This window comes from Osmerus eperlanus, chromosome 11 (assembly GCF_963692335.1).
Source record: "Osmerus eperlanus chromosome 11, fOsmEpe2.1, whole genome shotgun sequence".
Taxonomy (NCBI): Eukaryota; Metazoa; Chordata; class Actinopteri; order Osmeriformes; family Osmeridae; genus Osmerus; species Osmerus eperlanus.
Window position 1 is genome coordinate 12676024 of NC_085028.1, and position 26318 is coordinate 12702341.

A 26318-nucleotide genomic window follows, 5' to 3' on the forward strand; every position below is an offset into this window, starting at 1 on the left:
TACCCAGCACATATTTTATTAATAGGATTGTCTTAATTGAGTAGCGGGAAATAAAGCAGGGATTAATCTTGATATGAATAGTAATAACTTCTACAGCTGTGACAGATGACGGCAGAGAAACCAGAGAAATATTTCCTTTAGAAATCCATATTTAACCGTCCATTCAGAATAACCGATACAGTGGAAACATAATTTGCTTTGAACCAACCCCTTAATTAAAACCTAACCGAATATTCATACTTCACATTGTGACTTTCAATCACACACATGGTCAAAAAGCGCACTCCTCGTGTTACTAGGGGCAATGCTGAGGCTAACGGAGGGAGCGTGGCTTCATCATACAGTCGTCCCATCTGCACATAGAGAAACCCTGGGTATTAAAGACTAATTGAAAACCCTACCTCCGTCTCTGAAGGAAGAGCCCAGGAGAGTGGTCTCTCCGCTCCACACTTTCATTCTAGCCCTTTCAATTTCTTTTTTGATGTTGTCACTCCCAATCTATCCCAGGTCTGACACACAATTGAACGTCCCTGTCCGTGGCTGGCAGCTCATTTCGCTGGCAGGTGGCAAACAATTAGACACAGCAAATTGAAGCTGGGGGGGATGACATTAAAGCATGAGACTAAGTTGTATGTGGGGCCCGGACGGTTTGTGTGAAAGCATTTCAAAAATAATACACTTTAGCGTGGTGACTCATTTCAGGCTGCCAGCTCCTATTAGGACTGTGAGGAGTGAGGGTGACAGGCCAGAGCTCAGGGTGGCGTGAGGCCGCTTCTGTTTAATCTGTCATCAACGCCCTGGAGGCCCCCGTCCACCCCCCCGCTCCGTCCACCCCCTCCTATTCATCACGTTCACCTCTGCCCAGCGGCTCCGCTGCAGACATTACACCCAGGGTAGGGTCATTGTTCTCCCAGCACTAGCTGCGCACGTGCATGTGCACATGCACACAAACGCACACGCCTCCTGTCGGGAACCTCCCACCAATCACACTCAACACCAGAGGGGTCCTTCTGAATGCAGTGTTTGTCTTAAACCGATAATTTTTAAGGAGGAATTTCACTTTCAAAACTACAACTGTAAAAGATGTGACTCCAAATACTGGAATATCAGCAGGAGCCGATTGAATAACTATAGTCATATCTTTAATAAGAATATAAAAACACAGTTACAGGACTTCAGTGCTCAGGAGAGTGTTTGAAGCAAAACCTACAGGGCATAGGGAACAAATCCAGTGCAAGTAACCAGGAATACAGAATCAACTGCATTTTCCATATCCTTTCTTTCTGATATACTATACAACCATTATTGTTGCTCCATACTACCAACCAGACTTAGTGGACTTCAAACAGAATGATAGGGCAGCTTGACTGACTTAATGCTTATCCTTTCTCAATAGAAAAGTATCCAAAGTTATCCAAACAATGATTAGATATATTTTCAGAATATACTATCGGACACAAAGAATTGGCTATACTCTGCAGCATGTTTATGTAGTCTACTTTATGAACAAATCCCTTTGTTTTTGTTATGGAACTACTGTTGAATATTGAATACAATAACACTGGTATTTCAACATCATAGTTCACCGGATGAAGGTGTTGAAGGAGCTTTGTGTCCCGGAGCCTTTTCAGTCTAATGCTGACTGATAGAAACAAGCAGCAGTGAGATATTCAGAAACAACACCTACTCACCTGTCAAAAGAGTGGAACTGCAGCAGGGCCTGAGCCTCCCTCTTGACAGCAGAGTCTGAGTAGGGCTGGGGCTCGGGCCCTGCCTCCAGAGCCTCCACAGGAGCTGCCACAAGGCTCTTCAGGATCTCCTTCACATTGATGCCTTTGTTGGTGTGGCTGACGCTGGAGATGGAGGAGGATGGTTTAAGCACCTCCACGCTGGAGGTCTCAGACAGGGACTCCTTCACCCCCGAGGAGAGGGTGCAGAGCAGCTCGGCCCTGGCCTCGGGCCCCCCCGTGCCCCAGCTGGACTCCATGTCAGCCCCGTTCAGCAATCTGCTAACATGCTCGTCCCCGATGCCGGAGTCTGTGTGAGGCAAGGAGACCCCAAGGTGAAGGTCCTCCACAGGTGTGGGGCTGTCCTTACTGTTTGAGAAGGCCATAGGGTTCTCTGCTCAACAAAAACACAGGGAACATGCATATAATGTATAGAAAATACTGTATTTATAATCTATTGATCCAACAGAATAATTGTGTTGTCTCAAGTCGAATCAAGTACACAGTACTTACCAAGACAGGGAAATTTGATTTTGAATTTGTATCACAGTCACACAAAATAACTTATACTATAATTGGATTTTCAATTAAATAATGTTCTTAGACTTTGAACAAAGACCTGTGCCAGCTTATGTTATCTTTAGAGAAAAGGAAGAGATCAACTGTTGAGATTAGCTATGAAATCCCTAATTCCTGTCACTATCATTCACTTTAAAGCTGAGATTCTCTTCAAAGTAACACTTCCTGTCAGATACATCCAGAATCTGCTCAGATGGTGACACCAACCTTGAGGATATGAAATTTTATTTAAATCTTACTACATATCACATTCTCTTTTGAGATACAGAATAAGTGCAATGAGGCACTGGCAAAGCAAGTTATGAAACCTTTATCTTCAGACACAGTGTCACATTGTGCTCAGACGACCAGCTATACCAGCCCTGCTACTGGTCTCAGAGGACCAGATTTACCAGCCCTGCTACTGGTCTCAGAGGACCAGCTATACCAGCCCTGCTACTGGTCTCAGAGGACCAGCTATACCAGCCCTGCTACTGGTCTCAGAGGACCAGCTATACCAGCCCTGCTACTGGGCCTAAACCCTGCTGAGTTCAGATATAGATGTGCCCTCTCAGCCAACTGACCCAGTTGTTCTCCAGATGCCTAGCCCATTAATATTCATCCCTTGCCCCTAATGAGGTCAGCCTGATTTAGCTAGAGAAGGCTTCCTGGTTCATCGCAGACCATGGTCTGGCACATGCCGTCTGGAAAATTCCCCTTTCTGGAGAAATTTATGAGGGTGTCAGCGTGCCTCTCTGCTCCTTTGCTCTCCCTTCTTCACAGCAGCCTCTATGATCCCATTCTCCTCTGGTGGATTGCTTGCTTAATGGCCACTGACAGATGGAGCTGGAAATAGCAGGCCTGCCTAAAACTCCACTGCTCTGGGCCAGGATGCTGCAGTTCCCTCCCCCCTGCTCTCATCCCAACCATGCCTATCGCTCTCCCTCTCCCCCCTTCCACTCATCCTAACAACTCTGTCTTCTCCACCTGTAGCACCTCCTACTGTTGTCCCACATCCTTTGTCTTGTCATCTGACCCCTACATTTTAGCATGCTTTATTCATTCTTTTTATCACACTCCTCTGATTAAGTTCCCCCTAATGAAGCCTATATGCTAACAATCCCTCTGTATAACACATATAGCTTAATGTACTGTATCATTTGTGACTGGAAGAATATATATTTCTTTTAATATCACAAAGGTCGGTGATTCGTCTACTCCATTCACAACAGTCCTCCCACCCTGACGTCTACTCTTAATTCAGTGCAGTGCAATTATTAGAACACATGAATAAATGATTGGAGCTCAGTGGAGCACAGAGCAGCTTCTTTGAGACAGGAAATCCCTGTGCTCTCGCTGCAGGCTGTGTTCCGCCACAGAGCAGGGACAGAAGAGTGGAAGCAGAGGAAGAGAATGTGTAGTCAGAGACAGCGCTGCCCACCTGTGTCGGTTGGCGAGTTGATCTCCTGTCTATGTACACTGCGTCCTGATAGGCTGGTGGATCTGCCAACCTCACGTTGTGGCTCCAGGATGTCCCGGTACTTGGATACCATGAGGACAGAGATGAAGTAGACCACGGCCAGAGCCAGGAACTGAGCCTGTTTACTGTCCTCCTAGCCGGGGAGACAAAGGAAATGATCACCGTCGCAGCAGTGTCATAACTGCCACCGCATCTCCACCAACACAGACCCTGCAGCCTCAGACCTAGTGCTGTCATCACTCAGTATGACCTTTATAGTCCCAAATGACAGGTCTCCTAGTGAGTCCTCAGCTCTGCACTCCTCTGCAGACACACAGTAAGGGTGTTGCTTGAGGGAACAAGGGCACCTTCCATGCTTGAAGGCTCTCTCATTCCGCCTATAGTTTGGTCGGCCAAACGTTTATTAACTCTACCTGCAGGGATGTCCTTGTGAGATCCTTATACAGGGTAACACAGACACACACTTACCACATCTCGGAAGACCACTGCACGTAGACGGTTGATATCGACATCCTGCAGAAGCCTGTCTGGGTCCTTGGTGGGAGAAAAGGTTAGTTGGGATATGGTCTGTATGTGACTCTACAGCAGAAAGAAAGAAACCCTTGCCAGACACAGCTTTTTCATCCACATACTGGGCTCCTACGTAACAAGTGTGCACAGACACACAAGGTGGGTCGGAATCCAGAGTGAAAAGGAACTTTTCACTTAACAGTAGATTCTCAGAGAGAGAGGGTGTGTGTGTGTGTGTGTGTGTGGGGGGGGGGCATAAGGACATACCTTGCTCACAGTGACTGCACCGAGCATATTCTCCTGGGTCTTACTGTTGGGCATGAAGGCCTGAGCTCCTCTGTCCCTCCGTCTCTGCCTGCAGTCCAGGCAGTTCTTCACAGCCACACAGCACACTGGAACACACAGAGACACTCAACATCTCACGCATGTCTGACACATCTCCACTTCTGTCATTCCTGTCCCGTGAAGACAGTCGTGACACGCGCCATCCATCAGACGAGTGATTTATCACAGCACCTTCACCATCCAAGAGTACTGGACTTAAATGAATTAGCTGCCTTGGAGAAAATAAGGGGATTTCATAGATTACTGGAATTACTGAACCTGTCATACGACGGTGGTGCCCCAGCGTTTTGAGATTTCATTATTCATCTTACGTGACAGGTAATATCTGTGGTTTATCCATCACACACATACACTTACCCAGTCGGAGGCACTGCCTCATCAGTCCTCCAGAAGACATGTTCTTCTCTGCCTCGATCTCGCTGAAGTTGAGGGAGCTGGCGAACACCAGCACGTCCACCATGGCCATGAGCCGGGAGAGGAAGGAGACGGCCGTCTCTGACGACATACCCTGGGTCGCCTCAATGTTCTCCAGCTCCGTCTGGACACGGACACACGCACACACACACACACACACACTGTCAGTTGATGTGCCCTGCCTTCGGTATCCCAATCTGACTCACTTTTTTGGGTGAACTTGAAGGGATGCAATACCATTTGCATTGTTAAAGAGTCCTCAGAGACTGAAATGACGCGCAGGGTGGGAATCTGTCTGGATCTAATGTATCATTACGGTTCCAATATACCAAGGACATGAGAGTGTAGAGAGAAAAGGAACCTTGGAACAAAAATACTCAGCTTCGTATTCTGGGCATGCAGGAGGAAATAAATGGAACGAATGAACAAAAATATGCTTACACTCTGAGGATCTCTAACAAAGTAGTTTTCTAAAATATGCCAGAATTAAGTAGATCAAATAAAGTCTATTCACATAAACAGCATTGGGCATGCAGTTTTACCATCTGACCAGTAGGTGTCAGTATTACACAACAGACTGAGAGACGGCTTACAGTGGGAGAGGTGGCTGCGGACAGTAAAGGCAGGATCCCTCCACAAGCAATAATGATGTTATCCACCATTTGTGAGATGAGGTGTATGGTGTTGTGGACGAAAATTATATTCTCGTTGCTGTTGACAAAGTCCATGACGGATTTGGTGGAGTGGCTACAGGGGAGCAATCAAAAATATGATTAATATTCATTTGATCATGCAGTCACATTTCATGGCATATCAACCATAGGTCAGATCTAACAGCACATGGTAAATATCCTCAATAAGCTGTAACCTGCTCTACAGTGAGACGGCATGAAGGTAGGATTAACACGAATGACCTCTAGTGACACAACTGTGCAGGTCGTAGACAGTGTGGGCTTAAAAAGAGGTCAAATCTCTTCTGAATGATGCTGTCAAAACAACCTACTTAAATCTACCCTGTGTACCTCAGTCTGTATGAGTGCGTACACGAGTGCTAACTGTCAGTCAAACTACGGGGTTCCTCTTCGTGCAGCCCCACCTTCTCCAGACGTGGACGTCAGCCTCCAGGGCGAACAGGAGGTCGGTCAGCAGCCTCTGGTGCATGGGCGACCACTTGAACTCGGGGATACGGAACATGGTGGTCCTCGGGCCGGGGCTGAACTGCCTCCGCTGCTCCTCCGTCATGGGCATGCCCCGGAAGCCCAGGTCCACACGCAGGTCCCTCTCCAGCTGGCTGGCCCTGCGCCCATGCAGGGACTATGGGAGACAACCGCAGCATACACACACACACACACACAACACAATATAGTGATAATCTCTCACCACGACACAAATATATACTGTATTCATCCCAGCGTCAGTTAATACAGTGCTGTGGGGTTTTAAGATTCATCTTCATTTTACATGTGTACTATACTCTAGCCCTGTAAGACCCCTTGTAAAATTACAAAGTCACTATTAGCTCTCTAATTGCTAATTATTTTTTTTTGAAAGACCACATTTATCCAATGGCATTGCAAGGCAAGTCAATAGGACCCATTGGCTATGTATATGTGGTCTTTCAAAAATCTTATTTGCAAGAGTGTTTTTTGGAGAGCTAAAGGTGATGTTGTAATTTTAAACCGGGACTTACAGGGCTAGGCTGTGGTCTTCAACCCATGTCCTCAGGGCCCAATGTCCTGTATGTTTTAGATGTTTCTCTGCTCCAACACATCTAACTCAAATGAATGGGATGTTTTTGAGCTCTGCAGAAGCCTGATAATGACCATTCATTGGAATCAGGTGTGTAGGAGCAAGGAAACATCTAAAAACACACAGGGTTGAAGACCACTGCTCTTAGGGACAGAGCATGTACAGCCGGTAAAACGCCCCCCAAAAATGCATATCATAGCACTGTGAAATCAGGTCGAAAGCATAAGCCTAGGAACTCAACATGAGAAATGATGCAACCGCAAAAACCAGAGTCAAAAGTAAGTCTGCCTCCCACTCGCCCTCGATCCGTGGGTGAGGGAAAACACAGGGACCTTTCCAAAAGAGCACCACACACAGTTAGGACAGCACACAGGCATATGATCTTCACACAAGATGCCTCTCCCGGCCTAGCTGTGGCCTCCTGCTGCCAGGCCCAGGAATCCAGACCTGCCTCGCGTCTCTCCCTGGGGCCCTGCCTGCCTGCGCCAGTCCAGCCCTGCCTCGCGTCTCTCCCTGGGGCCCTGCCTGCCTGCGCCAGTCCAGCCCTGCCTCGCGTCTCTCCCTGGGGCCCTGCCTGCCTGCGCCAGTCCAGCCCTGCCTCGCGTCTCTCCCTGGGGCCCTGCCTGCATGCGCAGCGCCAGTCCAGCCAGTCCCATTACAGACAGATCGGAGACGGAGTGGGAGCCCGGGGGTGGTACTGACTAGAGATCTGTTCCTTCATGGACAACTGATCCTCAGTTACAAGTGTGTTTGGTTACCCGGCCCACTTTTCCTCTTTCTTTTCCCGCCTCCTCTCTTCCTCTGCTGGGCCTTGTCCTTTCTAACTGTTACCTTGGTGACCTCCCCAGAGAAAGGGTTCTTCACTATTCAATTCTATATTTTTAAACCATCCACAAATAACATGCAGAAGATATTCCTGTATTTGTAATATTCTACCTCGGAGACCTCTCAGATGGTCAACAGACCATACTACTGATCAGTGACTAAAAGCGATCAGGCCTTTTCACACCAGAACTTGAGTAAAATCCCTGGATACATAACCTACTGACCTGGGTAGTGGTTGTGGTCTGAATCTTCCTGATCTCCTTGTCCTTCCCATCATCTGACCTCTCAGTGTCAGAGGTGGTGCTGGCAGCGTCTACTGAGCTGCACGTCTTCACGGTGGAGGGGTCAGCTTCACAAGCTACCTTAAAGGCAGTGCTGCCTCCAACCTCCGCCATGGAGCTGATGTCGCTCAGGGTGGGAGGGAGCTTAAACTCTGCCTCGTCCGGGATGCCAGCGCTGCCCCTCAGCTCAGAACCAGCGGTCATGTGAGCCAGCAGGCCCAAGTCATCACTGGTCTGGACTTGCACTGCTGCCGGGCTGGGCAGAACCAGGGGCTGGGCAGAGTCCTGGTCAGGAAGCAAGCTGTTCTCCGCGCTATCCGGCATCTTTCCGAACAGGAAGATGTTACTGGGGATGCTGTCTCTGTCATCCGCCAGAGTGATGAGGGGCCCTGTGTTCCTGTCCTCCACGCCATCCTTGGGAACCAGGACACTGCTGACGTTGCTGGTGAGCTTCTCCACAGCGGCGCAGTAGACGTTATCCAGCAGAGAGTCCACCTCCACCAGGGCTCCGTTCTCCGACATCCCCAGCGCCTCCAGGGACAGGTCCACGTCGTCCAGCTTCACCTCCGTGGCCTCCACCTTCTCTGCCTTGATGTCCACCAGCAGGTCATGCACCTCCACCCTGACCCCAGCCACGGTCCTCTCTGCCACGCCCAGAGCGCCCTCGGGCCCCTTGCCCTCCGCCAGCAGGTTACGGGAGTCCGCCTCGGGGTCGTCCGCCTCGCTCTCTGGCGTCTGAGTCTGGGAGTGGTCGTCCATCTCAGGGATCTGGATGGCTGCCGCCTGGGCAGACAGGCCACAGATGGTGCTCACCAAACCCTTCCTCCCTTTCTTGATGTTCTCCTCCTCCTGTCTCTGGTACTCCTCATACATCTTAGCCAGGTACTCCTTATGGGCCTCATACGTCACCTGTAGAGATATATTCCATTGGTGCACCATATTTCCTCACGTCACTATATTATTTATTAGGGTTATTACCATGGTTGTGTGGCCCACTTTGAAAATGAGTCTAAAAAGTTGTCATTACAGTTTCCCTCCTCAACAGCAGAGGGCAGTGTTTACTCTACGTCCATTCACACAGCAGTGATTGGGGGTGATTACCTTGGAGTGGGCGATGGAGAGTGTGTCCACCCACACGCGCCAACCCCCCCACTCATACTTAATAGCATGGTAGAGCAGGATACGGAAGATGTTGTAAACCATCTCGGCAATCTTCTGTTCCTCAGGGTTCTTAGGGTTGATGTAGCCCAGCGAGAACATCCAGTCCTGCCATACAGAGCACTGCAGCAGACACCTAGGTACACCACAGCCAGCACAGCAGCATCCACACACAGCACACCATGAACACAGCACCCCATGGACAGCACAGCAACATTCACACACAGCGCAGCTCGGTCTTTCTGATCAACTCTATTGTCCTCTTCTGATTATCATACAGCTCAGATCTGATTCGAACTGCTGGAATTTCACTGTCTATATCCGGTTTTAGGCCCAAATCTCATGAGAATAACCTATTTGATGTGGTGTCAGAACAGCAGTGGTTAGACTATAAGCTTCGGCCCATTTATTGACAGTTCACAGAGACAAAAAAGCTAACTGTTCTGTCACTGCACAACCCAGTCTAGACTCTGCTTTAAATTATTGAGTGTCTGTGCATGCGTCTGTGTGTGTCTGTGTGTGTGTGTGTGTAGTGTGGTCATGACCGTGTCTTATAAACATCTGCTCTAGCGGGGTGTCATGTACCTAAGGATGATTTAGTAAGAAGTGGAGCTCATTCAACAGGAAACAACAAGGGGGAACAATGATTCTTATTCCCTCTTCTCTGATGCATTCATCAGCTATCTAATTGATGCGGGGGGAGGGGGGGGGAGGCAGGGTGACGTCTCCTCACCGTCTGTTCTCACGGCTGCTGCTGAAAAGTTTGATCATGTCAGACAGGAAGAGACGGCGAACCTCCATCAGCTCCGTGCTGGGCAGGGAGCTCTTCAGCAGGGTGGCTACCACCTTCAGAATCACTGACGACACACACACACACACACACACCAAGATCCATAGATCAATACGCACAACACGGTAGAGTAACACCGGTGACACCCCTGACGAGATGTGAGATAACAGACTTACTTGGGTTCTGAATCTTCACGGTGGAGTCAGGCTCGGGATGGGGTTTGTGAACTACCTGAGTGCACACCTGCTCGGTGAGAATCTGGTGGAGGAAGAGAGAACAGGCCCTCAAAAGGACATCCCAACACCTGCGACGTGTCAGCCAGAGTCCCTTGGTTGAAAGGGAGCCGTTCCCTGCGTACCTCATAGAGTGTGTTGTAGGTAGTCACTGTCACAGTGTTGGTGTGCAGCATCAGCCTCTCTCCCAGGAGTGTAAAGAGACTGTGTGTGTGCATGATCTCCACCTTCCTCCTGTGGAAATCACACAAAACACACACACACAACCCAGATGGTAGCCTCAAGTGGCCCTGTTAGAACTGCCTTCACCGCTGCAGAGCGCTGAGCAAAAGCCTGCCACCGCAGCCGAGGCAGCGGGTGCTAGGCTCCGCAGAGTACGTGTCACCAACAGCACGGTGTCACAAAGTGGCCCGCTCCTCTGGAGCTGCTAATAATAACAGTCTTGTTGGCAGATACGACTCCCCGAGAAGGCACCAGGGACAGGCCGTAACAGTGGCAAAATCCCCGTAGCAGCTCCAGGATATGTAGTTGTCATAACACTCAGATACTGTAGAGCCACAGCTTCAAGGCAAGCTGGTCGTTTCTGTAGCCTGGCCAATTGGAGACTTAGGTGACGACTGACGAGTGAAGTTACTTTCCAAATACATGAATATGTAAATGTGGAGAAAAGGGCAGAGCGGTGATTGAGCCACAGTTCATAAGAGTTGGCTCGCATCAGGGCTGCTCAGGTAGGCAGGACTTGTTCACATGCTTTAGAGAGTCAATCTCAACATAATGGGCCTCATTCCCCCAGCGATAATGTGACATGTGGAATAAAGAGGATGTCACTGTAGAGAAGAGGTGTCAGTTAAGGAGAACAGTTTTGCATACATCCAGTGAGATTAGATGCCGTTAAGACACTTCTGATAGGTAAATTATTTAAAGCAGCATTTCTCCTGTCGGCCTGAATACCCATCCTCCAGCCTGCTCGATATATTCAGCTACTATCTACATCCCATACTGTATCTGGCTCCAGACCAGCCACGTCAGATTAATAAACTACTTTTATTCTATTGGAGAAACATAATGCATCATATTTTAGACTACCAGGACCACATGTCCTCATTTGTACAATAACCTGTGACCAACAGAAACACTTAACAGATGACTCACTTGTGGCCCAGGTGCTTGAGGAAGTAGCCCAGGACTTTGAGAGACTGCACGCGAATGCTTTCACTCTTAGAAGCCAACAGCTTGTAAATGACCCTGGATTGGGACACAAACACAGCAGGAGAAGGCGATGATCCACCAGTGGATCGCGACCAGTGGATGAGGAAACCAGGCAGACCTAATGAGGTGCCTCTACCTCACAGTTCACATAACCGTGGCATCATGGATGCTTGTATGGGGCGTCTTCTTGATCGTCCATCTCAGATATGAAATATGTTCATATTATTGCTCAATGTTCACTGTGTATTTTTTTTTATTATTCATGAATGCTGTAGACACAGCGTTATTTCAGGCGCTGCCGTACATCTTTTCATTGCGTGATATTGGCTTTTCATTGTGTGCAGAGCGGCCTGTGCTTCCCTGCTGCCTCACCGTATGCCGTTCCTCTGGTCGAAGGCAGGGATCATGGAGGCCGGGTGCTCCGACATGAGGGCCACTAGCAGCTGCAGCACATCATGGATATTCTCATCCTGAGAGACGGGAAACACAGAGAAGGTGGGAGGAGAGGGAGAGGCCAGGGAGCAGTGCAGGGAGGGTGTGAGGAGAGGGAAGTAGGGAGAGGTGGTGGGTGGGAGGATGATGGGCATAGAAAACAGAGACAGTGAGGGAGGGAACACTTTTATGTTGTACTTATATTTTTTTAAACCAACAATTGGAGGCATTGTCAGACATGGCTTTGGGGCCAAAAAATGACTAAGAGCAGAGCAGCATGAACGAAAGACAGTTCAATGCAGCAGCACAATGGAGAATGGTGCCTCAATTTAACCAGCCTGTTACTTTAAAAGCTCCAACAGATCACTCTTTCAGACCACAACTTCCCAGGCTGGGGAAAGTGACCTTGAGCTCAGCAGAGTATTTTATCAGTATAAAATATGACTGGACTGTCCCATTGAGGCTGGGACTGAGTTAGCCTATAAGGGCTGGGTGATCCTATAGAGGCTAGGATTGGGTTATTCTACAGGGGCTGGGACTGGGTGATCCTATAGGGGCTGGGACTGGGTTATTCTACAGGGGCTGGGACTGGGTGATCCTATAGGGGCTGGGATGGGTTATCCTATAGGGGCTGGGACTGGGCTGTCCTATAGGGGCTGGGACTGGGTGGTCCTATAAAGGCAGTGTATGATGTCCTACCTCATGCATTGTAAGAAGGTAGTTGAGGATACTTTGCAGCTCATCCTCTCTGACTCCTCGGTCCTGCAAGGAAGGGTCAGCGGTTTACCAGAGAGGAAAACTGAATAAGTATAATACTATTCAGAATAAATCTGAATAGTATTTAAGAACCTAAGTACCCCTATAGATGTCGCACTGTAACTAACACCAAGCGTGTTAGTTTGTCATTCTGACGCAACCAGAAGAGTCACAGTGTTTCCCCTAGGAGGTGTGGGGGGTGGCGACCATGTAGAGACAGAAATGACATGCAGTCGTGTAAATAAGAAATAACATAAGGCATAAGGCCATTTAGTTTGTTTAATAAAAGATTAAGCTATAGACCGGTTTTATAGGAAAGGTAACCTTAAATTACTTATTTTGTGATATGGCGCTATATATATATTTTTTTTTAATATATATATATATATATATATATATATATATATATATATACACAAAAAAATAATTAAAAAAGGTTTTTATTTTTTATTAACTTGACCTTCCAGGGGGGGGGGGGGTGGGGGGTGCCGTTGGGGGGGCGGGGTGCCCCCCTAATATAATGGTAGGGGAAACACTGAGCCAGTACCAAGTCAATGTGTAGATTGCAAAAATCTCATTTTAGGACCAGTTAATGCAGGGCTCGCAACAAACTTTTTTCCCTCACTGTCAAGGTACCGTCCCGAAGTGCAAAAGTAGGGTTTTGAAAAATACAGAGGTGCAAAAACTTTGCTGGCGGGTTGGAATTAATGTCAGCTGGTAGCTAGCTAGTTTACGCATGATGGACGGTCACTGTCTGACGAAGTGCGACCGCGCACCGTGGAGCAGCGCATGACACATAGCAGTGCTTGTAACGTGAATATATTGTTCATAGTTTATGGGATTTTAAGCTAGAGCTAAATGTGATGATATGTTTCTCCCGCCTTGTGTTTAAAGGTGTTGAACCACTGGTGTACGCATGTCATATTGTTATGGTCTATCGCCCCGCAGTCGTCCCAAAGTGTGTTGAACTGTCCCAGACATCTAGTCTGTGTTGAACTGTCCCAGACATCTAGTCTGTGTTGAACTGTCCCAGACATTTAGTCTGTGTTGAACTGTCCCAGACATTTAGTCTGTGTTGAACTGTCCCAGACATTTAGTCTGTGTTGAACTGTCCCAGACATCTAGTCTGTGTTGAACTGTCCCAGACATTTAGTCTGTGTTGAACTGTCCCAGACATCTAGTCTGTGTTGAACTGTCCCAGACATTTAGTCTGTGTTGAACTGTCCCAGACATTTAGTCTGTGTTGAACTGTCCCAGACATTTAGTCTGTGTTGAACTGTCCCAGACATTTAGTCTGTGTTGAACTGTCCCAGACATCTAGTCTGTGTTGAACTGTCCCAGACATCTAGTCTGTGTTGAACTGTCCCAGACATTTAGTCTGTGTTGAACTGTCCCAGACATTTAGTCTGTGTTGAACTGTCCCAGACATTTAGTCTGTGTTGAACTGTCCCAGACATTTAGTCTGTGTTGAACTGTCCCAGACATTTAGTCTGTGTTGAACTGTCCCAGACATTTAGTCTGTGTTGAACTGTCCCAGACATTTAGTCTGTGTTGAACTGTCCCAGACATCTAGTCTGTGTTGAACTGTCCCAGACATTTAGTCTGTGTTGAACTGTCCCAGACATTTAGTCTGTGTTGAACTGTCCCAGACATTTAGTCTGTGTTGAACTGTCCCAGACATTTAGTCTGTGTTGAACTGTCCCAGACATCTAGTCTGTGTTGAACTGTCCCAGACATTTAGTCTGTGTTGAACTGTCCCAGACATCTAGTCTGTGTTGAACTGTCCCAGACATTTAGTCTGTGTTGAACTGTCCCAGACATTTAGTCTGTGTTGAACTGTCCCAGACATTTAGTCTGTGTTGAACTGTCCCAGACATTTAGTCTGTGTTGAACTGTCCCAGACATTTAGTCTGTGTTGAACTGTCCCAGACATCTTTTTCATCATCCCCGGGACGACGGGACAACGTTAATTTTCGAGCCCTGAGCTAATGGATGCAGTTTCAGAACGTTTCTATTGTAAGCTAATTTCAAATTTGCTACCTGATTGACCATGTTATTATGGAGCTTTAGAATGTAAAGTTTAAACACTGTTGATGAGAACACAGACACCTCATTATGGACTGCAGCTAAAACAAACTGAAAGATAATTGGTGTTTTAAGAACCCAGGTTGACTGACACTTTCCACAGTGGAGGCCTTCCCCACTCTCTCTCTCTCTCTCTCTCTCTCTCTCTCTCTCTCTCTCTCTCTCTCTCTCTCTCTCGCTTTCCTTCTCTCTCCGCTTTTCTCTGCCCCTTTCTCTCTCTCTCTCTCTCTCTCTCTCTCTCTCTCTCTCTCTCTCTCTCTCTCTCTCTCTCTCTCTCTCTCTCTCTCTCTCTCTCTCTCTCTCTCTCTCTCTTTCTCTCTCTCACTCTCACTCTCTTTCACTCTCACTCTCTTTCACTCTCACTCTCTCTCTCAAACTCCCTGATACAAACCCTTGAATTTGATAATAGATTAAGGTTATGTTGACAGGCAAAACATGGACAGTGCTAGAGTGCAGCCACATGAGACAGGGTAAGTGTTGTCAGTGTGTGTGTCGTCAGTGTGTGTGTTGTCAGTGTGTGGTTGCGTGTGTGGTTGCATTTGAGAGACAAGGGTGACAGGTTTACCTTCAGGATAAGCTGCTTCAGGAACAGGAGCATGAATGCCCGCAGAGATATGATCTCCTTCTGAGAGGGACGCGGTCCATCTGTACACACACACCAAAAAATACATTCACGCAAAGACACATGCATGTGCACACCAAAAAACACACACACAAACACACAGACACAGGACATGACATCAAGAAGAAACAGAAACAGGAAGTCAGATGCTAGCCTAAGTCCTCGTACTCAGACTGGCATGAATCTCACACCATGATGCTCAACCCCAGCTGCCAGGGTGAAAACACTGTGCCAAACTGCCCATCACTCTGGCCTAGACCTCATTAAAGCTGCCAGCAGTATGCCAGCTCAATGTCACTTGGGTCATCTTTCTGAAGTTAACTTCAACCAAAACATGCCATCCCCCCATCACAAACTTCTGGTCAGCTCAATAGACATATGCTACCCAAATAATTATATATGATAAAACATGGCCTATGACACAGACCATTGATTAGCTGTCATGTCAGCAAGACACATCGGTTGGTGGAAGCTTAACACCAGAGCTCATTTGGTTAGACTTTGTCTGAGGGGATTGAGCATACGTAAAGGCACAGAAAACATTCATTACTGGGTCGCAGCCTTGGTTAAATCAATTTGACAGCTGTTCATTCACCGATTCAATAAATTTAAATATGTCAAGCATTTCACAAGTGGCACACAACACAAACAATGATGCACTCACATTAGAAACACTCTCCTGGTGACACCATTTTGACAAAGTAACTGTCAATATGGGGTAGGGCCTGCAGAGACAGCGAGTGTAAGACTGAGAATTATGGTAATTAATTCAATAGCACTCTCTATTTGTAGTGGCCCTGAGATAGAGGAAGATTTTCCAGAGACAGAGCTAATACCTGGAGCAGCTCTGTTCTAAACTTCTCCTCGCTCCTATAATTGAACACTTCATTATCTCCTTGGCTCTCTCTCTCTGCGTCTTTGTTTAGCCATTAATCTTCTGAGAGGAAGAAGGACAATAACTGTTCAGACAAATTAGGAGTATTAAAAAAATACATCCTCCTGCCTGCAGGACCTTGATATTTAAATAGATTCTGTACTGTACGCAGTCTCTCAGCCCCAGAACATTCCCATGAGTAATCATCTAAACATTTATGTTCAGTCACTGAACACTAGGCTAGAGTGAGCTGGAGATCATCAGGACAGCAGGGCCCTCTTTAGTCTAACATGGTATCAGATGGTGTTTGACCTTCCTGTTGATGTGACTAAGAGACAAGTACGTCCATGACACTGAGAGAATATTGCCGAGAACGTTTTTGTGGGATATAAAGGGATATTCTTGTTGTATGTGCCACAACAATTCCAGCCAGCATACAGGACAAAAGCTGCCCTTGTGCTGCAGTCTAGTCAACTGTATTACATGCCTTTAACCTCCACAGTTCTTGGTGCCCTTGAGACAGAAACAGTGAAACTTTCATAAAACGTAAAAGAGTGGAAGAGGACAAGACAGTTGAAGGTCATTTTCACTTCAGTTCAGCCTGCCTGTGAATAGCTATTAGCTTAGAGAGTAGGGGTGCCAGTCATCTCCTGGCCAGTTCCACAGCTCTAACCCCCCTGCACGCCCCCCTCTCTAATAATGATATTACATGTCTGCTTTCATGTCTCCTCCACTGACAGCCACAATCCTAACATGACAGAGGCCTCCATGTGCTGGTGACTCATTTAAAACCCAGAGCACTCAGGGGCAACCTCCATTTCAGACAGACACACAATCATTCTGTTCATCAATCTCTCACTTCTCTTTGGAACTTGTATATAAAGTGTATGACCAGTAATTCTTTTTGCAAAAAGACTACTATTTAGTTTCAGGCTAATGGACCCCTGACATGACCACTTGACAAAACAGCCTTGCGTGTCTGTGTGTGGGGGAGTGTGTGTTTGTATGCTCACCAAGGCCTTTTGGAGTGATTCCGCTGCAGTCTGCAGGGTTGCAGGCCCAGTAGTAGTACTTGAGTGTGTGCATGAGCTGCAGCACGGTGCCCACACGGCGTATGGTGGTGTAGATGGTGGATGTGCCGATGAACTCTGCAGAGAGATACGTGTATAGGGAGAGTTGCACCTGGAGTGGGAAAACACACACACACACACAGAACCATTTGCAATTAACCTGTGCACAGCGGTTGTTACCTCACATGTCAGCCAGTATAATCCTTTAAACGCCTTTTAGTTAGTGTGCTGGGCAGGTTGATGAGCAGCTGGGCTCTTCATACTACGAGTGCACAGCAGAACAGGTTTGGCACACATTCTGCCCCTTGGGGATCAATAAAGTATCTACTACTACTACTACATTGCACAGACGTGGGAGGACATCGGGCTAGTAATCAGAAGGTCCCTGGTTCGATTCCCGGACGTGCCAAATGACGTTGTGTCCTTGGGCAAGGCACTTCACCCTACTTGCCTCGGGGGAATGTCCATGTACTTACTGTAAGTCGCTCTGGATAAGAGTGTCTGCTAAATGACTAAATGTATCACAACCACACTTTCACTCAGTTCACCACTGATTGGCACATCGTCTGTAATTAGCAACTGACTTGACAAGAATCCTTATTCCCACTTCAGTCATACAGATGAAAATATCTTAGACCTTGGCATTCCACAGGAAGGAGAATAAATACAAAAGCAACTGGAGCAGTAACATGAACAACAGCAGTAATTAAGTGGAGATAATAGAGAATCACACTGTCGGTTACGTAACCTCCATGAGAATGTGTCTGAAATAGAACAAGCTGCTCAAATCAGACCCATGCTGTAGGACACGGGCAGGCAGCAAGGAGAGGGAAGGGAACAAGGTCAGATGGTCTGTCTGTGTACAGCTAAACAGGAGGCCCAGGTCCACACTGTTTTCTATCCTGACACACCCACATGTAGATGAGATGTAGATTCAAGTGTCCAGTAGAGGAATGAAGTCAGAGGCGTTGGTGGTGTAGTATCTAAAAGCTCTCTAACCTCAGTCATAACTTCTTCTCCCTCCCTCTCTTTCTCTCCTCTCTTTCCCTCGCATTCCAACCCCCCTCTCTCTCTCTCTCTCTCTCTCTCTCTCTCTCTCTCTCTCTCTCTCTCTCTCTCTCTCTCTCTCTCCTCCCTCCCTCTCTCCTTCACTCTCCTTCCTCTCTTCTCCCTTTCTCTCTCGCTGTTTCCCTCCCTCTCCTCCCTTAGTCTCTTCTTCCTCGCTCTCTCGTTCCCTCTCCTCCCTCAGTCTCTCCTCCCTCGCTCTCTCAGTCTCTCCCTGCTCCATTTCGGAGGAGTGTCAGGGCTGTCCTCTAGAGACACACTCAGCCCAGCACTTCTGTGTGTACAGCTCCCTTTTATTTATTCATGAAGGGCCTCCGCAGCAGCATCACTGAGGAAAATGGATTCGCCACACAAACCCAGCTCCTTTGATACGACTCATCCACTTTTTCACGGGTCATTATAAAATGGGGAAGAAAATGTCAGTCTTAAACTTGAAAAAAAAATATTGGAAAAAAAACTTCTCATGGTTTAGAAACCATATGTGACAGCAGGCAATGAACTCATGCAACTGTGAAATCTCTAATGCATACAGTATGAGGAAATTCATTTTTGTACAGGGATGTTAGCTTAATTTAAATGGGCCATGGTGTTGAGTGGTATTTGTTCAGGTTTCTTTCATTCAAAAGATCTCTGGATTTGAATTGGCAGTCTCTAGAATAAAAGTCTCCCTGATAGACCCAATCATTTGTTTTGATTGCAGTTTTGGAGCTGAACACCAGCAGCAGCCTGCCTGTATGTGACCATAACTGAAGAAGCGGGCAGAGCTCACCTGGGCGGGTGTGTGGATCCAGATGGCAGCGCTGAACAGGATGTGGTCACACAGCTGCTTCAGCAGCGGCGCTCCGTGTGTCAGACTGTCCAGGTACTTAGCGAAGGACAGGAACTGCTCCAGCACCGCCCTGGTTACGTGGACCCGCGATGACTGGTGGACAAGGACACAGGGATATCGTTCAATCCACCAATCAGATTATCCATCAATCAATCCATAAAATCCATCCATTCATTTATCCAAATTCTAATCCAAATCGTGCTACTTCATGTATCATGGATCAGCAGCGAGAGCTAATGTTTCATGTAATTTCATTGAAGTATTCCTGTTCTGACCTCATATGACCTGCTATGACTGTTTATGTGACGTCTCCTGCTCAGGTGCATGGATTAGGGGAGGAGGAACATCAAAGGAGGGAAGAAGAAATGAGAAGAAGAGGGGAATATGTGGCATAAACAGATCTGTAACAGATGGCGTGATATGTAGAAGTGTGAAAGTTGGCAGCAGGAGGGGATGAACCAGATCAGCTCTCAGGTGTGACTGACTGGCTCTTAGTTAGCAGCAGCTGAAGGCCCTAAACAGCCACTGAGTGACAAAGTGGAGTCATTTCTCAATGTTGCAAAACAGCTACCACTCCGGGGAAGCCAGCAAGCTGTTAGAATGCATTCCAAAATAGTGAAACGAAGAGTGATGGAGGAAGGGAGAGAGCAAGAGAGAGTGGGAGAGAGAAAGAAAGGGGCGAAACAGAATGAGAAAGCGAGAAAGAGAATGTTAAGAAAGGCAGAAAGAGAGAGATAGATGGGTGTTACTGTTCTGCCCTCTATCAGGTTTCTGGGTTCTGGTGATGAGGTGTCAGGCTGCTCTGACAGGCCCTGAGGATACTACTATCACACCACACAGATGTATAGTGTAAAAGGCGCAGGAAGACAAAAAGCTCTCCAAAATTGTTTCTTCAATTGTTCAATAAATGCTATCTAATCCATTCCAACAATGCCCCACTTGAACTTGAATCATTTCATTTTAGCAATGTGTTGCTTAATATTTGTTCTTTTAAAGCTGAACTGCATGGCATGCAGGGGTGTCTACTGATTTCAAGGTAGCAGATCAATTTTCATTCATTGAGAGGGAAGATCAAATTGTTCTCCTTCAAAGGTAAGTCTTATGAATGATATTTCCACATTCTGTACACTAGGGTCTTGATCAGCTGTAGAAAATATCTAATATCGAAATACCTTAAACCATATCTAACCCCTTTCTCTGTGCATCTGTGTGGTTGTATGTTGTCTGGGTATACTGAAGATGAGGTGTTTCATGTACCTTCTCCAGGAGGTAGCCAATCACCAGGAAGCCCTTCCCTCCCAGCATCTGCTCCTGCATGGCCACAGAGCTCTTCAGTAGCTCCACCAGGAAGGCCAGCAGGGTGGCACTGCAACACAAATCACACTGTCACTAACACACACATATGGTACTGTAGTTAAGAGGACCACAAATACAATTACATTCTGTGATAACAATATTAATGAAAAAATAACTAAATAATGGATCAGAAGCTGTACAGTAAGGTGACAGTGTGACAGATGGACGAGCTCACTCAAGGTCTTTACTGGGTACTGTGAAAGAAATTTTGGGCCTATGTACAATGAATGTGTTTTAGGAGAAGTTTACAGTTGGTTAAGAAGCTTGATACAATGAATGTTGATTCAACTCCATTTGGTAGAGATGCCATTTGCAGTTTTAAGACACCTAACTAGGAGACGTGAAGTCTAAGAGACGGGAAGTCTGGGTGACCTGAGAGAGTTCTTGTCACCTGGGGGGAAGAGACAGTTGGTCTGAAGACAATGTGGATTCAACTGTATTGTTCTAAGGATTTAACCAATGACAGAAGAGATTTGGTATAGCTGCATGTCTGTAGGATGGACCAATGACTTTTGAGAACTGTCGTATCTATAAAATGGTCTGTTGAAGAATGTTCTGGGGGGTTCAGGGCCATCAGCTGGGTAGTGCTGGTGGGCTGGATTCTCCCGGTTCCATTCTAGAATGCTAGATGGAGCTGTATAGAATTGTCTTTGTGTTATTGTCTTATGTTTGTGTGTCGATGATGTTATGTTGATAACGTTATTATGTTCAAATCTACGTCAAATAAACATTAACTCTGTACTTCACCCGACTTCAGCTTAAACGATTGATTCTCTCAAAAACTTCCACGACAGTACGTCAGCAAATGACCGAGGAATTGAACCCAGCTCTTTAATATGTCTTCTATCTAAAATGAACACTTTCCTGATGGGAAAAATGGCAGGTGCCGTAGATTATTGCATTGGGGTGGGTGAGTCTCTTTGTTGCTGGTTCCCTCAGTAGATCTTGACTGAGTCTGAATGGCTGAACAGTGGGGCTTGCTTATGGCCTAATCAGCTTTCCCTCACATCCTCCAGTGAGCCCCTCTCCAAGACCAGCCCGCATAACAAGGACACATCACTGCTCTGACAATCATGGCTCAACCCAGCACAAACACACGTTTGCACATTCACATGCACACACACAGACACACACACAAGCACACAGAAGCCTGTGCGATATTAATCCAGGTAGAGCCACAGACCCACATGGAAAATGCTCAATTCTGTGAGCATCTGTGAGTAGATTACTCTTCTGCTCATATCTCTCAAACACATACCCTCATCCAGTAAAAATCACTGATAATGGCTGGCAAGGCCCTGGCTGTTCCACAAGGCAAGGAAGGAGCAGCATCAGTCACCAGGAGTTTACTGAGAGGATTAAATAATTATGAAAGATAAGTTGAGGCCAACGACAGAGGTAGCTTAGCCACAGTCACTCTTTTCAGAGCCTGGTCAAGCAAGCTGTGCTGGGGCTGCTAAGCTTCTGGCACTCACTCAGGCGTACAAGGCCAGGATGAGAGAGAGGGGGAATAGAGGGAGAGAGAGGAGGGAGAGAGAGAGAGAGAGAGAGAGAGAGAGAGAGAGAGAGAGAGGGAGAGAGAGAGAGAGAGAGAGAGAGAGAGAGAGAGAGAGAGAGAGAGAGAGAGAGAGAGAGAGAGAAAGGGGCAGAGAAAAGCGGAGAGAGAAGGAAAGCGAGAGAGAGAGCGAGAGGGAGAGAAGGAAAGAGAGAGCACACTGCCCAATCAGGCCCCTGTGACTGAACTAAGAGAGGATTATAGCAGGGCTTTGATTGCATACGAGGCACAGTGGGGGCTTGGCCAGAGTGGGTCAAACCATAACCCAACTCAGGATGACCAGGAGGATGCAGGCAGGGAGGGGAGCGGAGGCCCAAAGTACTGTACACTAAAACAATGGTAGTCCAATCTGCTGTGCATGAAGAACTTTGAGGTGAGGTGGAAGGTGAGTGAATGTCTGAACAGGACAATCCTCTGTACTCACCAGACAGTGGTCTCCACCTGGCAGTCGCTCGGCTGGTGGTAGTCTAGCTGGGCAAACAGGGGGAACAGGACCTGGATACCCCCCATCGAGTGGATGCCACTGTGGATGGAATGAGTCACGATGGCTTTCACATCCTGGTAGAGAGGTCAAATAAAACACTCAGATGCAGGCACAAAAAACTGTTACAAACTGTATATTTTAGACAATTCCCAGATTAGCAGTCCAAAAAGGTCAAACTGTCTTAGACTAGGAAGTGAAAAGGTCCCTGGGTGAGTCACCTGAAGCATGAGGGCATGAGGTGAATGAACAAAGATGGAGGAGTTCTCCTTGGGTGAGGACTCAAGGCAGAGCTGGGCGTCTGTGGCCTTGGCGTTGTAGGTGAAAGATATGGAGCTGGCCAGCTTCCCATCATACAGCACCTGCTTATGGTGCTCTGCCAGGTGAATGTCGCTCTCTGATTTAAACTTGAATGTGCTCTGCAGAGAGAGAGAGAGAGAGAGAGAGAGAGCAAGAAAGGGACAGAGAGAGAAAGCAAGGAAGAGTGAGTGATAACATCATTCTACTGATGTTGCTTGTCGATAATGTCTAATAGCTTGTTGCACCTTAACTTAATCCATCATTCAATCAATTAAATCTTGGCAGTTGACAACACTTAAATAAAGCAAATAATGCATTGTGTGGAATTGCTTCAGAGGCACATCAAGCCCTCTCACCGGGGAGATGAATAATTAATATTTTGCTTTCTAGCTCCCCAGCGGGAAATGGAGGATATAGGTTAGAGGTGAGGAGGGGTGAAACCAGATGAGACAGAAAATACCATGTGCTGAAGGAATGTGATGTCCTTTGATGTGTCATAAAAGCTTTAATATAATTTACAATAATGCCTTATATATGCTACTGTGCATACAGGGGAGAGTAGATCATAAACCACACACATCAACATAGTCATCTTCTTCTGGTTTAAGGTCCAAGGGCCAAGTTGCACTAATCTCGAGAAGCGTGGAGAGCTAGCCGGCTCCCCAGTCCTTCCCCAGTGTGCACTACGCCCAGTTAACATTATGGTCCCATGGGTCGGGATAAACAACTACCTATAGAACCAATGGTTCAGCTGGCAGGCCAGGCAGTCAAAAACAGGATTAAAGCCCAGTTGGAAAAGGCTTTACCTCGGTGCTGGGAGCCAGCCATGCCGGGGGCTTCCCTCAGGCTAACTCCCTAAAGCAGAAGACTAGCTCAGGGGCTCAAACGCACACATGCAGGTCTGATTCTTAATTTCCAGTCATTGGTTACCACCCCGGCGAGCTTGCTAGTCACATAAAACAGATTAAAACAAAACAAGAACCTTTTATCTTGGCCTATCTCCATCGGACTGACACTGCTGAGATTGTGAGGCGATGCTGGGTTGCAGAAATGACCTCTATTCCAGTTTCTCTCAGAGAAACATTCGTCTTCTCTGTTGTGGGGGGGGGGGAGAGAGGGGGTTCAGAGCATACCTTCATTGTCCCTCCTGCAGTCAGCCATGTTCCAGGTCACACTGCACTTTATTGCACCATTGAAAATGTGTGGCAACATCCATTAACAAAACAAAAAACGAGTACATCTTCAACATAGCCAAAACTCATCTTTCATCACACATTGACACTGAGGCCCCCACAATGCTAACGCATATTAACTTAAGGAAGTCCAGTCCTGTATTAGGAAGGTGACAGTCCAGTCCTGTGTTAGGAAGCAGACAGTCCAGTCCTGTGTTAGGTAGGTGACAGTCCAGTCCTGTATGAGGAAGGTGACAGTCCAGTCCTGTGTTAGGGAGGTGACAGTCCAGTACTGTATTAGGAAGGTGACAGTCCAGTCCTGTGTTAGGAAGGTGACAGTCCAGTACTGTATGAGGAAGGTGAGGGGACAGTCCAGTACTGTATTAGGAAGGTGACAGTCCAGTCCTGTATGAGGAAGGTGACAGTCCAGTCCTGTGTTAGGGAGGTGACAGTCCAGTACTGTATTAGGAAGGTGACAGTCCAGTCCTGTGTTAGGAAGGTGACAGTCCAGTCCTGTGTTAGGAAGGTGACAGTCCAGTACTGTATGAGGAAGGTGAGGGGACAGTCCAGTACTGTATTAGGAAGGTGACAGTCCAGTCCTGTATGAGGAAGGTGACAGTCCAGTCCTGTATGAGGAAGGTGACAGTCCAGTCCTGTATGAGGAAGGTGACAGTCCAGTGCTTTATTAGGAAGGTGACAGTCCAGTCCTATATGAGGAAGGTGACAGTTCAGTCCTGTATGAGGAAGGTGACAGTCCAGTCCTGTATGAGGATGGTGACAGTCCAGTCCTGTGTTAGGAAGGTGACAGTCCAGTCCTGTGTTAGGAAGGTGACAGTCCAGTACTGTATGAGGAAGGTGAGGGGACAGTCCAGTACTGTATTAGGAAGGTGACAGTCCAGTCCTGTATGAGGAAGGTGACAGTCCAGTCCTGTATGAGGAAGGTGACAGTCCAGTCCTGTATGAGGAAGGTGACAGTCCAGTGCTTTATTAGGAAGGTGACAGTCCAGTCCTATATGAGGAAGGTGACAGTTCAGTCCTGTATGAGGAAGGTGACAGTCCAGTCCTGTATGAGGATGGTGACAGTCCAGTCCTGTGTTAGGAAGGTGACAGTCCAGTCCTGTGTTAGGAAGGTGACAGTACCATACTGTTAATCAGTCATGCTGGGACCCGATGTGTTATCCTCACTCCTGATCATGTGTGGTGCCTCTGTGGAGACAGCTCCCAGGCTGGCTGCCTGGTGATCACAGCGGATGCCTGTGCCCTGGCCTTGGCTGCAGTGCCATCAGCCTCTCCGTGGCAGCTCCGCCGATTAGAACAGACAGGCCTCTTGTTTCCTGGAACAGGACGCTGGATGAACCATCCAATCAGCACGCTCGTCTTACAACTCCCTGACCTGCCTGCACCACTGAGGCCTCAGCATCTCACACCAGGAGCGCCCCATTCACAACTTCATCAGAGGAGGTAATTGCCTCCCCAGAACACCTCTTTCATTATTGTAAGCAATCTGCGGATCGCATCGGGGCGCGTTAGCTCTGTAATCGAAGGTTTCGAACCACAATTAAGAAGGGAAACGGCAAGTCAGCAGCTATTACAGAGAAAGCCCAGTGACGGTCTCCCTCTCCAGGCACTCGTAGAGCTCTGGATGTTGTGTAGAGCTGCATCGCACTCACAACCCTGTTGTGTGTGAGCTCTTATATACCTCAGCACTGACCTGTCACTCTCCGTTCAGGTGATCGTCTGAACGTCCTTCTGTTTGGGACTAAAACAAAGACAACTCCATGAAAAGAACAGACCCCAACATTGGGAGTGGGAGGTTGACTTCAATACCCCGGCCTAATAAATTCATTTTATGTTAACACTTTATTGGATAGGGATGGTTAGAGATGGACCGGAAAGGCTGGGAGAGAGAGAGGGGGTGACATGCTGGAAACGGCCCAGGCTGAAATTGAACCCAGGTCTCTGTGGTAACGCCTCAACCCATACGATACGTGCTTTGCCCAGTGAGCCACCGGTGCACAGCCCTCTCTGCAGACAGTTTAATGAGGCATTCTCTAACTCTCTCTAACACTAAGCATCATTACCTTCGAAAATCAATTAGAGGAAATGATCTCTGGTAGTCAGATACACAGACAGGCAGTGAGGCCTGGGAGGTACTAACCTGACAAGATTGAAACACAAACAGCAGACTAATGAGAGCAGGCCATGACACTTCCAACACAGCAACAAATAGTGCAGATTTTTTAAAACATATTAATATCCACAATTAGACTAAGAACAGATAAAGAACACTGATAAAGTTTCTGTTCATACAATTGCACGTGTAAAGCACATAACATATTTAAACCAGTCTCCAGCAAGCAATAAATCAGTTGAGAAACAATACTTCATCCTCTACTGAGTAGTCTAGGCTCTTGCTGGGTAAACAACCAGAAGTAAATACAT

The 26318-nt window shown here is 47.2% G+C and overlaps 1 protein-coding gene across 4 annotated transcripts in view; it reads right to left on the reverse strand.

Moving 5' to 3' along the window:
• The window catches only part of nbeab (neurobeachin b), a 144461-nt gene that overhangs the window by 87670 nt on the left and 30473 nt on the right, over window positions 1-26318 (reverse strand). For 2 of the 4 annotated variants that reach the window (XM_062472278.1, XM_062472277.1), the window contains exons 9-29: window positions 22626-22823; window positions 22348-22481; window positions 20270-20378; window positions 18953-19105; window positions 17062-17230; window positions 15118-15197; window positions 12411-12473; window positions 11652-11749; window positions 11223-11315; window positions 10196-10304; window positions 10014-10095; window positions 9781-9904; window positions 8991-9183; window positions 7833-8798; window positions 6131-6348; window positions 5628-5781; window positions 4978-5158; window positions 4543-4667; window positions 4234-4299; window positions 3727-3898; window positions 1692-2121 (exon numbers count right to left, since the gene is read on the reverse strand). In XM_062472278.1, the coding sequence (XP_062328262.1) occupies window positions 1692-2121; window positions 3727-3898; window positions 4234-4299; window positions 4543-4667; window positions 4978-5158; window positions 5628-5781; window positions 6131-6348; window positions 7833-8798; window positions 8991-9183; window positions 9781-9904; window positions 10014-10095; window positions 10196-10304; window positions 11223-11315; window positions 11652-11749; window positions 12411-12473; window positions 15118-15197; window positions 17062-17230; window positions 18953-19105; window positions 20270-20378; window positions 22348-22481; window positions 22626-22823 (3917 nt within the window). Of the gene's footprint in view, window positions 1-1691; window positions 2122-3726; window positions 3899-4233; window positions 4300-4542; window positions 4668-4977; window positions 5159-5627; window positions 5782-6130; window positions 6349-6724; window positions 6811-7832; window positions 8799-8990; window positions 9184-9780; window positions 9905-10013; window positions 10096-10195; window positions 10305-11222; window positions 11316-11651; window positions 11750-12410; window positions 12474-15117; window positions 15198-17061; window positions 17231-18952; window positions 19106-20269; window positions 20379-22347; window positions 22482-22625; window positions 22824-26318 lie in introns of those variants that run through there. The other 2 variants (XM_062472279.1, XM_062472280.1) reach the window with 2 other exon arrangements.